At 44.0% G+C, this 12,725-nt stretch overlaps 1 protein-coding gene across 1 annotated transcript; it reads right to left on the reverse strand.

Moving 5' to 3' along the window:
• Window positions 1-345: 345 nt before the first annotated feature.
• LOC311194430 (cytochrome P450 2J6-like) lies at window positions 346-12,460 on the reverse strand (the record flags this gene model as incomplete). The annotated part of the gene is made up of 9 exons (XM_084267528.1): window positions 346-524; window positions 1,576-1,717; window positions 2,923-3,110; window positions 4,375-4,516; window positions 5,998-6,174; window positions 8,072-8,232; window positions 9,288-9,437; window positions 10,779-10,941; window positions 12,290-12,460. 9 exons carry the CDS (start codon window positions 12,458-12,460, stop codon window positions 346-348), a joined length of 1,473 nt encoding a protein of 490 aa, XP_084123654.1.
• Window positions 12,461-12,725: the final 265 nt, after the last annotated feature.

Consider the following 12,725-nt stretch of genomic DNA (forward strand, 5'->3'; position numbering starts at 1 on the left):
TGAATTTTACTGAGGTTTGCTCAGGAGTGAACATCACGATGATTCTGCTTGGCTAGGACAAGGAGGCACAGGATGTTGGCTTCATCTGGGAACCCTAGCACCTTGCTTCATCTGCTGTCCAGGAGGAGAAAACAGGTAAGATCCTGGCAAGAATATGTGCGACTCTCACAAGGACAAGACCAAAACTACTGGTAGTCTGGGTCTCAGCTTGCATCTGCTCTCTGAACAGCCCTGGGATAGACTAATACCAAATAGCCTCACTGGGAGAAGGAGGTTTGTGCATTTGAGAGGAAGTTCAGTGAAGTAAATGTGTCTGTCTCATGCTGGTCTGAGATGTGCTGCATCCTAGCGTGGAATGGCACAAACCCTGTACGGGTGGGGCTGCAGTGTACCCCCAAAAACAGGCTCTGTGTTGATCTTCGTCTCCCCCTCAGGGAGCCGGAAGGTGAATGCCCGCAGCAGGTTGGCAAAGAAAATGAAGAGCTCGGTCCTTGCTAGATGCTCCCCCAAACACACACGGTGCCCTGCAGAAGGAAGGGGGAAGAACAGTGAGTATCCAGGAGTTTCTGTTCATTCTTCTTAGAAGCAGAGGGTTGTTGTTTTTTCTTCAAGGGCAGGTTCATGAAAGCCACAGAACTAAAACTTTGTGAATTCTTTCTCAGAAAGATCCCATCCAGTGTCACAGGTTAGAGGATACTAAATGAAAATCTCAGTGAAAACCCCTGAGGTACCACCATCGTTTCTTTCTGGACCTGGGAGAAAATTATTTTGCTTTTATAGGAGATTCTGAGCTTCAAGGTCATACACAAAGTGTCTGCCAGCTGTTTGTACATGCTTTCCTGGTGAGTTAAAGTCAGCGGGTCAAAATGACTTAGCAACAGGATTTGCAATTGAACAAAGACTTGGTCACTTAGAGCAAAACAAGAGGCCTAAAGTTAATTTCCAAGGGCTCCTCAGTGGGACCAGTGACATGAACAGTACAGGTAAATCATACATCCACATTTCCAGGTTAGCAGAGAAATAAAAGGAAAGAAAAAGCCATTTGCATTAAGAAACCACTCCTGGGTGGACATCTAAGTGACTAGTCTGCTATATCAACAAACTAAATCAAACCCAACAGAGTAGGAACTTTACTGCTAAGTGGGATCTGGTATCTTATTTCCTTCTTTTGCAACTGGATTTTCAGTTCTATAAGAACTTAATCCTATGTTTACCAGAATGCATCCTGCTTTTCTTTCAGCTCATTCCTTGAAAAGGAACAAGCAGTACAAGTGAGCAGCTCCAGTGCACACAAGACACATTGCTTCTCAGGAAAAAAAGAAAAAAATGTATAAAGTATACTACAGACAAAACCTGTGGATGACTGCAGCATGCAATAAGCCAATCGAGTTGGATTCCCACTATACTGTCTGAGGAACAATTCAGGGTCTGACAACACAGAAGCATCTCCCTTGGCAGATACAAGCCAGTACTGTTCTTCAAAAGCAGCAAACAGCAGAGACAAAAGATGTTGCCTGAAGAAATACCATAGTCTCTCACTTCAGTTGGATCAGATCAAAATGCTGGTACATTTACCTGCTGAGAATGGTAAGAAGGCTTCTCGAGCTACAAAATTTCCATCTCTATCCAGAAAATGGCCAGGGTTGAACTGTCGAGGTGTCTCCCATTGCTCAGGGTCATACAGAGCAGATGCAATGTTTGGAATAACGATGGTGCCCTGCAGGGAAGGAACAGTTGATTCAGTTCTACCTTCTAGACTCTCACCCATCTCTTTCTACCTGGTGGACAATACTGCTGCTTGTTGTCAGTTCTTTGTAATGAGCAGATATGAGGTGGTTAGAAGACCATTAGTCTAGAAAATTAGAGTTTCTGATCATTTTCTGAGTTGGAAAGTATTGGTTCTCAGCCCAGCAGCTACGTCAGTGGGTATTAATAGCATTCGTGATGGTGGTACAGGTGCATTGTGACCACTTTTACTAACAGTGTTAAATAACACTTCTAGTAGTGATGTATGGACACCTTTTAGTTGATATTCAGGTCCCAGCATTGGAAACCTCCTTTCAGCCTTAAAAGAGAGAGAAATCCAGAAATAACTGCAATACTTAAATGACAACAACCTCTGAGCCCTTTTAGGAGCTGTATGTCAGGCTTTTTCTTTCCTGGTTGTTCCCAGCAGACCAGTTCGTGTGCCTTAGGTGCCTGGCTGGCAGAAGCTGACAGAACAGAGCAAAACCCTCACCATAAAATTAATTAGGTGGGGCCACTCACAGATGCTGGTAATGGTGCTGGCCTTTCCCAACTCTTTTGCAATAAAAGCAACTAATTCCTGCTTCTTGTTAGTGTTTTACAGTGAGAACTGGCACGCGGCACAGCTTACCTCACGCTAAAAAATGCCTTACATGCTGTGAACAAGTGGCTTAGGCAGTTTGTGGGAGCAACTCCTCACTGTCAGCTGTGGCTGACAGTCTCTCAGATATCCCAGATTCGGGCTGGTCCCTCAGCTGATGCAGTCAGTGAAGCTACAAGCCATCCTCTCACCAGTCCTCCTCCACCCCAGGAGCACCATCCTCTCACCAGTCCTCCTCCACCCCAGTGCTAAGTTGGACAGCAAAGCCTTAACCAGTGCTTTGCAAAACCAGTTTCTCCTCTGAGCCCATCGCCAGCCAAGCAGAGGTGGTCTCTGCAGTTGTGCTGTTGATGAGCCGGGCAGGAGAAGGGTTTTTATCAGCTGTCTGAGCATCAGCATGCTGAGCAAGAGACTTATCTCAGTCCTGGAGCCACAGACAGTAACCCTTCCCCAGGAGCCACGTTCCTGGTTTATATGGAGAGGAGTTTATAGATGGAAAATGGGTTACAAAACTGGAATAAATGTTCGAAGTCTCTCTGCTGAACGAAGTGCAGGGGCTGAAAATGTGTCCATACCTTTTTGACAGGGAATCCTAGCAATACTGTGTCCTTCACACACACCCTGGGCATGCCGACAGACACAATGTTGCTGAAGCGCTGGATCTCATGAACCACAGCGTTTGTGTAGGGCAGCTCCCTCCGGTCCTCGTAGCAAATCAAGCGGGAAGGACCCAGAACGGCATCCAGCTCCTTCTGCACTTTCTCTGCAGAGACACAGCCACCATTTCAGACAATATACCATATGAACAAACAACACCTGAATCAACCTAAAACCTTGGATACAAATAGGCACTCAAAGACATGGCCTTTCCAGCCTCCCACCAGGCTGTGGGAACAGAGGTATCTCCTTTGCTTTCAGGGCTCAAGCACAGCAGATGGAAGAGCCACCAGCCCCAGGGATACTCGAGTTCTCCTTAAACCCTGGCCATATCCTTTCTCTTCCTGACATAGACATGGACAAGGAAACTCTGAATCTACAGAGGCATTCATGGAATTGGTATTAACTAGATAAGCAACCTCTTCTGCAACACTAACTCAGACAGGGACACCTTGTGTGTACTGCCAGCAGTTCTTGCCTGAAAACACCACCACTTCGTACCAGGCAGCCAGAATCCTCCCCATAAGCTGCTTTTTCTGATTTTACAGTCTTTCCATCCCTGGCAGACATTCTACATTCATGTTTTGTTTTCTGATGTGGTTTGTGCGCTGCTGTGTGAACAAACTGCAATGAACATTTCTGGTTATTTAAAGACCGGATGCTAACACCATCCTCCAGTGCTCTCTGGAAACCTTGAGGCCACCCCTGATCAATCACTGTTCCATGGGTGCCCACTGCCCAGCCTTAAGCACGAAGCACCTGGCAAGGGTGGAAAGGAGTCACTGCATTCTTCAAGGAAGGCTCTGGATTTGCACTGTGACAGGAATGATACAAGAAGAGGCAGCTGTCCCTAGCAGGACCATGGGCAACCTGCAGCCCTTCATAACCTGCCAAGATTTGTCCAGCTGGTTTGTCCAGCCAGGGATCCACTGGGTTGTTAGGAGTATTGATGTGCTCAGCAAGGAGCATTGTGCCAGGAGGGGAGGACGAGTGGAGGCTGACTGCTGCAAACAGCAAAGCTGCATTAGCATTCTTCATACCTGAACAATGTCTGGTGCAGACAGGACTCATTAGAGCTCTGATCTCTGATCCTGCTGCCATCAGTCAGCTACAAAGTCTCCACACAGAGCACCTCACTGACTTGTCACTGCCAAGAGCTAACTTCTGTCTCACTGCAAGAGCCTTCAGCCACCTGGTTTGGTCAGGTCATAGGACAGGCCTCTAATTTTTTTTTCTTCTGCTGCTGTTTGTTGTGTTTTCAGAGGGAGAGCCAGGCTCAACTCACAGCTTTTGTGCCTGCAACTCATTATATCCAGCAGTCATTAACATTTGTAGCACCCACAACGTTTCACAGCAAGAACCCCTCTCACCTTGGATGTCTGGATTCATGACCATGTAGAGCAGTCCCCAGTGCAACGTTGTGCTTGAGGTCTCTGATCCACCAAGGAAAAGATCATTTATAATGTACACCAAATTTTCTTCATCACATTTAGGCTTGAGCTCATCTTTGGACTGTAGATGATGATAAAAAGTTGAAGTTAAAGAAGAAAAGTTAGCTCATCCTGCATGCCACCTGTGTGAGAGTCCTTATATCCACAGCTGACTGCACAAAGAATACTCACAAGTTCAGGTTTTGATGAGCACTAAGAGATGAATAGTTTCCCAAATGGACATAGTAAGTCTGCATTGCTGTTTTTCATGAGGTGGAATATTCTTTCATTGAAAAACAGGCAACATTGTGCCTCCTGACTTAAGCACAGAAACTTTAAAGCACACTACAAGTTTTGCAGTTAGCCTGGAGTGTAGTGCTAAAAAAGTGTCCCACAGTGTGTCGCTCATTAGGCCTCTCCAGTATGCTGTCATATGGTGCTAGCAAACACCACAGATAGCAAGTACCCTATCCGAATAACAGGGCCTCAGCAGAACGTCTCAAGACATCTCTCAGTTTAGGGCAGATGTGAACTGGTGGGAGAAAGGTACCCAAGTAGTTTCTTCTTATAAAAAGGGAGTAAAATATAAAACCAATTAGAGAAAATACATTAGAATCATAGAATCTGCTGGGTTGGAAGGGAGCCACAAGAATCATCGAGTCCAACTCCTGGCTCACACAGGAACAGCCAAGTCAGAGCATGGGACTGAGCACATTGTCCAGATGCTTCTTGAACTCAGCCAAGCTCGGTGCAGTGACCACTTCCCTGGGAGCCTGTTCCAGTGCCTGATCACCCTCTCAGTGGTGCATCCTCTCATTAGGCTAACCAATTTAAAATAAACAGATCGTAATAACTTGCATTCCCAGCACCAGAAGAATCTGCATCTTTGCCTTTGGAATGCTTATCTTAGAAATCTTGTTGTACTCATTCAGATACAATGTACAAGAGGGTGTTATCAGCTCCTCCCAGAACCCATGAGCCAACACAGAACACCACAGCCTGACTAGCTGAAAGCTTATGACCAGAGGTAGAAAATACAAAAACATCATGTACCCTAGGACAGAGATGCTTCCTTTAACTCCAGAAAGTATCCCATAATGACTAAGGTTGAAGCAGAAACTCTGGTTCTGGACACACACTGAAACCCAAAGCAGCATGTCTGCTATTTCAGGGTAACTGTCTATGCACATGTATTTAAACTCATTGTAAACTTAAGGTACCCTGCTGTAGTAGATGAGGTGTTCTACCAATGTTGTGTAACCTACAGATACGAGCTGTCTCGTATTTACTATAGGATTGAAGTATGCCCATGGATACTTGTGGAAGGCAGGTGATAGCTCCTGAGCTCACACCCTAACAGATTCCATGGTAATTCATCCATGTAATGAAAACATAAAAATGGATGTCTTTCTGGGAGACATGAGCAAGTCCAGAGCTACTGTATTCACATTAAGAAGCCTATGAAATGTAAGAAACTGATAGGAGGGGTCAGACTAGATGATTTAATGGTCTCCTTGATCTTACACTCAAAAAAATGTGTGATCAGGCAAAACAAACACTTACTTTCTCCATCTCAGCCAGGTAAAAGTCAATGAAATCCTGTGGTTCATCTGGTATCCCTCTCTCCACATGTATTCTGATTTCCTTCCTTGCAAAATTGCTCAGGACATCATAGCAAGACAACACCTTCTTATGAGGGCCAGGGAGATGGCGCATCAGCCAGGGCAAGATTTCGTACAGCTGCAGGAGTGACACACAAGAGGTAATGTGAATTATCTGTCAGTAACCCAGCTGCTTTTAGAAACATCTGAAGGCTGAATTGTCCTGGCTGAAAATGTTGGTAGTGGAATAAAAGCAGCATTGCTTGGAGCACATTTTTGCCATCAGGGGGGAAAACTTTATGAGTAATTTTGAGACACTTCTGGGATCAAGGCGGTACTGACCACACACTGCTCATGCCAGTAAGTTTACCTGCCTAATGCAGGTTACTAGAAAACCCTGTTCCTGCACAGCTGGAGCCCTTAGCTCCCACACACTCAAAGCATGAGGACATCCCTGCTTGATACCGTGTGGCTACTAAGATTAACCAGTCTGCAGCCTCAAGTAACTAACTAGTGAGTCTTGTGAAGCTCACAGAAGGATAGTGTAGACTGGGTATCATTCTAAGAGCTAATCAAATTTTCCCCCTCAGAGTCCTCCTGTCTGCTAAAGGACCAATAATTGTTCTGGTGGCTAGAAATAGTACAGCTTCAGTCTGGTCAAAGTATTGTCCTCTGGCCTAGATCTCTCCTTGCAGCATCTGCCATTCCACCCTGCCAAGCAAACAGCATTCCTATCTCCTCTCTTTGTTCCTTCTGACCTAACAAGCAAAGTTTCTCTAATTTTAAGCAATAGTTTGTAGTTCATCCCATTTACACTTCTCTACATTTTCTTGACTCCAGACTGACAACACAAGTTGGTCAAGACCCTGGGATAAGGCCCTAGAACAAGTCCCATGGATGACTGCACACAAGAACCTACTTTAACACTTCTCTGGATCTAAAGGTAAACCAGTGCTGGACACACTCTAAGACTCTGTTTGCATTTGTCATCCTGTTAGCTGCTACTTTACATCAGTTCCTTTCCTCTTAAGCTTTGCACTGAAATGTTCTAAGCTCAGAGCAGATATTAATCTCATTAATTCCTAATATGTTTCATAATTTGATTTTGCACAATTACAATTTGTTCCATTCTTCTAACACCATCCAGAGTGCTTGCGAGCTCTTGCAGCAGGATATCCTGAATCTCCTCTGTGTTGTTAAGGTCTCCTGGCTTTGATCAGCCCCAAATTTAATCTCTTTTTCTATTTTTTAGTATGGGAAGGTTGTATGGTGCCCCCCTCACAATAGATTTATTGAAAAGATTTACTACCACATCAGCATTTTAATTTGCCTTTTCCTATAAAACTCTAATGACAACGGAATTTGCTCTGCCATTCACAGTCCCTGTTACACCCAGCTTGTCCCTCTTTAAGGGTCTAAACCAAAAAGTCTAATTCATAGGGAAAACTTCAAGTGCAAAGTTGGCCTTTGTGGTATGTTGTGGGAGGTATGTACCAAAAAAACCCTCTGACAGAACTTGAATTGTGAAACTGCCAGAGAACATACATATTGTTTTCGTAATGTGTGGATTGCAAGCTGTAATGAAGTAATGGAAAGATTAATAATTAATATCTTATTATTGGGGGGGAAGAAGATAAAATTGTTCAGCAGACAATTTGCAGAGTAGTAAAAAGCAGAGCAGTGAATTCAATGATGCCTGTTTCTGGAGAAGCAGGTACAGGTGGGGGGAGCAGCACCACAAAGTTCAAATTTACAAACTCCAGTCTCAAATTAAGTTTAAAGGTTTCAGTTAACAGTCTAAGAAATGCAGCAAGACTTAAAGTGAGGAGTCACTAGAGACACATCCCCTAAACTAGCAAAGAAACAAGAGAGCTCTTAAAAATGGCCTCAAAACCAAGGAGACAGTACTGAGGTCCCCAAGGACACCTCAGCACCCAGCTGGCATTTGCCAGTTACTCTGTGTTCAGTGAGGACAAGTTTTTGCATCCACACTTTTCTACCTATTTCAAGAAAAAAATAGAATATTATTTACTCACCTGATGAGTCAAGCTGCCTGCAAATCTGAATATATTCTCTGTGGCACTGATCAGTTCATGGAAGGTTTTGTCCTCATCAGAGAAGTGATATCCAAAAACCACACCACAAATTACATTTGAAATAGAATGGAAAAGGGGAAAAGAAGGATCCACGGGTCTTCCTGCAAACACAGTAACTGATATTCACTCTCAATGTTTTCTTCAGGTGTTCCTTACACAGATAGGACAAGTTTTTGTTAGAGATCACATAAAATGTTCTCTTTATCTGGGTCATGAATGGGACAGAGATGTGGCATTAATGTGTATATTCATTAAAATAAATAACAAGTCTTAAAAGGACACTGTTTTAGAGCTATGAGGAAGCAGTTTAATCCCATGGTACTTCCTGTGAAACATCCTCTAATAGATCTTAGTGGTACAATGTTACGTCGTTACATCTGCTGTCCTCAGTTGTGTGGAAGAGGCAAGTCAGAACGTGAGAAGGGAGAAACATCACTGGAGATTAAATGAGACAATGACAGACATGCTCATAAATGTAAAAACTTAGGAGTAAAGACTGAAGGAATTTGGGAAGGTTTAGGAAGCAGAACAGCTGGAGAGGAACTCCAAAGTATACATGATAAAATTACTGCAGTCCCAGCTGTGAACAGTAGATAATCAGATCTGTGTCTGACAATTTTTTTAAAAAGTTATGAGACAGACATCCATCAAAAAGGATTTGGATAGAAATGATCCTGGCCTGACTCCAGGGTGAACCTGATAATCCTCTGAAGTTCCCTCTCACCTCCTACTTTCTTTGATTCTCTTGCCAACAGATACTTAGCCAGACAGACACTGAAATATCCGGGTTACCTCATAGCACCGAATGTCACTGAAATGCAGAGATTTAGAGAAACGACTAAGCTCTGCACTACTCTCTGGTTACCCACTGTGGGCAGCCCAAGAATGGCTTGAAATCCTACCATTGTACCATGATATCACAGACAAATGATAAGCCCACAGAGCTGGAATTTCCAAAGTTCCCAAATTCCCTAGGTTTACAAACAGCTTTTTAAGAAAGAGATTCCCACGTGTGACACTACATCTCTATCTGCTATTTGGGGTTTGGATACACCCTTCTAGCCCTACCCCAACCCTAGAAAAGGGTAGGTAAGTTTGCACATTGAAGAGATGAATCCAGGACTGACAAGGGTCTGATTTCTTAGCAGATAAATACCTTTCAGGTTCATAAAGAACTCCACCAGGTGAGAGGCCTCCTCTTGCACTCGATACTCCAGGCCTTTTTTCCCCATTCCCAGACTGCGTAGAATCATTATACCAAAGCGTCTCTGCTGTTTCCAGGAGCGACCACTTGCCAGTATAATACCTGAAGGGATTCCCTGGCATGTTAGTATTTGCCATGGACACAAACAATTCATTTAAAAATATATTATAAAATACATGGGCTAAATCAGGGAATACACTGCAATACAAGCATCTTCAGGTGAAATTATCAGTAATCAGAAATCATGGCCAAACGATAACTAGACCACATGTTCTTAATGTTGGTTGCAGTTAATTTTTGAAAAGAGTAATCAAAGCATTTGCTGACTTGCATTTCTGGGTGTCTTAAAAGAAAACAGCCTTAAGATGTCTTTCTAGAAGATCTGCTTTAGCCATACGCAAGTGATGGTGCTCAAGACAACAGCAACTGAATCACAGAATGTTAGGGGTTCAAAGGGACCTTGAAAGATCACCTGGTCCCACCACCCCCTATTCTGCCAGAGCAGGATCACCAAGATTAGGTCACACAGGAACATGTCCAGGTGGGTTTTGAATGTCCCCAGAGGAGACTCCCTAAACTCTCTGGGCAGTCTGTTCCAGTGCTGCATCACCTTCACAGTGAAAAAGTTTCTCCTCATGTTCACATGGAACCTCCTATGCTCCAGCTTGCACCCACTGCCCCAGTGAATTTCATGGAGTGGCATGCAGGGCCAGGGTGTCTTTCTGGAGATACAGATCAATTAATGTGATGCCTGTAGGTTCAGGTGATGAAGGTGACAGGTAAGAGATATTGGGGCCCTGCTTCACTTCTGGAAGGGAGACCACTCCACTGACTGTTAAATTGCACTAGTGGTTACCTGAACAGCTGTTATGGTGATGCTTTCTCTTGCTACAGCAAATGCAGGGGAGGAAAAAGAAAAGACTGCAAATTGCTATAATGCACTAAGGAGAGGTGGGGTTTTATGTGTCTGAGGCACTCTTACAGTTACAGGGAATTCACCAAATGTTTGAGAGTCAGACTTCTGAAGGAGGGTGTAATAGGTCTCTGGCTCATGGAAGGTGTTTGGCAACCATCATTTATGTGATTGCCAAACATATAAACAAGCTTTGTATTCATGTAATTTACAGCAAAATCACGTGCAGTAAATTGGATTATTCTGTGAGGAGGGTGAGATTGCTGCATTCTGAGCTGGGATCACACGCATCCTGAATACAGAAAAAAGGTCACCTAGAAACAACCTGGTTTGGAGTATTTCCCAGGCTTGGGGAAGCTCAGAACAAAAGGCAGCACAGCAAATAAGTTATTCTCAAAGTTACTCTCAAAGAGGACTAGGACAGCATCTGATGGAAGAGCATTCTGAATGGGAGGGTAGAGGGTCTAACAAGGTGGGGTGGTTTGCCAACTCCACATTCCTATGCACTGTTTATGTCAGGAAAATCTCACCTTTTCCTTTGGCCATTGCTCTGAAGAAAGGAGTTATCATTCTCCCAGAAACATCTTCAGGGTGTGTAGTCAAGCCATCCTTCACTGCTTGGTATCCATTCAGTATGATCACTGGGTTCCGCCGGAACCACAGAGTGTATATGTTACCATGAACTTCTGCCAGCTGTAAGTGGGAAAAGGTGGCAGAAAAGAACAGATGAAACCCCACACACCTCAGACAGGTACTGCACCTGCTATTCACCAGTCCAACGGCCAGTTTTGTGCTGAGAACATCATCTCCATGGATATAATTATATCTAAAAGCAGAAAGTGACTTGTTTTTCTGAGAACAAGGCTTTCCACAACTGATTTTATTTACCCAGGTGGTGGGGCAGGGGTGGGGATGGACACACAACTAATTTTATTGTCAACACATAGGCTGCAGCAACAGAAAGAAAACTTTGTATTTTATGTTACATCACATCCAACCCCAACATCTGAACTTTGACATTTGAACAACCACAGTCAGCATCTTTCCCAGCTCTGTGCCTCCAGCTAGCCCCTTCTTTGCAAAAGGAAAGCAACTCACTAAACCTGCTCCAACTGTGTGCTCCAGAAGATGAGGAGGAGACACAAACTAGTCCACAGTCATAAAGTGCCAATGGGCTGCTGCTGGGTCCAGGGTTTCCTCACAGCAGTGGGCAGAGTGATGGTGAGACCATTGGAGATAGCAGAGGCATCCAGGTATATGACAGAGAAAATTCAATAATTTGGAAAAAGCTTTCTCCAGGAATGGGGCTCTGCTCCAACACTCCCACCATGGTATAAAAGAGGTGGGAGACAGTGCCTAAAGTGGCACCAGACTTACATCCAATTGATCACAACAGTCACTGCTCCTTATAACTCTTTAGATAGTGGCTTTCTTCACCCTGGTATAGCACCATTGCCTGAGCCTGCACTGCACTCCATGACCCACACATACTGTCTCAAGCATAATCAGAATTAGAGGTTGTCTGCAGACCGTTACAAGAGTTACTGCCAGGGTACAGGCAGGGACTGAGTTGGCCTAGGGAGGAGCAGCTGTCCCCCAAAATAAGTGGCAAACATGGAGTTTTAAGGTGGTGTTGGACCATGAGGAGTGTATGCCCTTTCTGTGCTGCAAGCATCTGTGCACAGGCACCACAGTACCCACTGTGTGATCAAATTAGACACCAAAATTTACTAAGTAGCACATACAAATTTATCAGCAATGGGGAAGCATCTTTTTGAATACTGGTATTTCTGACATTAAGAACAAGTCAGAAACCCTGTCTCCAAGATTGTTTAATTCTTAAGGACATGAAGTTTCTCATGAAGATGACATATTCCACATAAGGAGGTGACCTTCTTATGAATGTAGGAATAGAGTTGATCTTTCCATGTCCACACCTTGTCTATAATTTTCTGAGGTTTAAAAAACTTCACTTTTCTATAAACATATCAGGTTTAAGCTGTGACTAAAATTTATGTTAAGAGTATCTTTAAAGAAATACCTCCATCAGAAGATCCCGATGAAACTGAAAGTTCAGCTGCACCAAGTTTCCAAGCACTGGGAGAGGAGTTGGTCCAGGAGGGAATTGCTTGCGTACCTTCTGCAGTTTGAAAAACTCAACAATTAACAAAAATATTATCAGGACTACAAAAGCCTGACCTATTGTCAGCATTTCTAAGCTGATTTATGAGATTGTCTCTATCAAAAATAAGGTACTGGAGCTTGGAAAAGATGATCTTCCTTCTTGTTCCACCAGTTCTTTCTGCAGACTGAGTTCTGTGAAGCCTTGGTTCCCTTCCCTCCCTCTGTCCCTCCCCCTTTGTCACTGCCTGCCCTTTTCCTGCACCCCATACATTTCCCATACTGAGATACACCAAGCTGATCCCTGACCAAAACCAGAGGTAGCTGCTTACAGCAAGCCACAGTATGAAAATTTG

The sequence above is a fragment of the Gallinula chloropus genome (genome assembly GCF_964237585.1).
Source record: "Gallinula chloropus genome assembly, chromosome: 8".
Taxonomy (NCBI): domain Eukaryota; kingdom Metazoa; phylum Chordata; class Aves; order Gruiformes; family Rallidae; genus Gallinula; species Gallinula chloropus.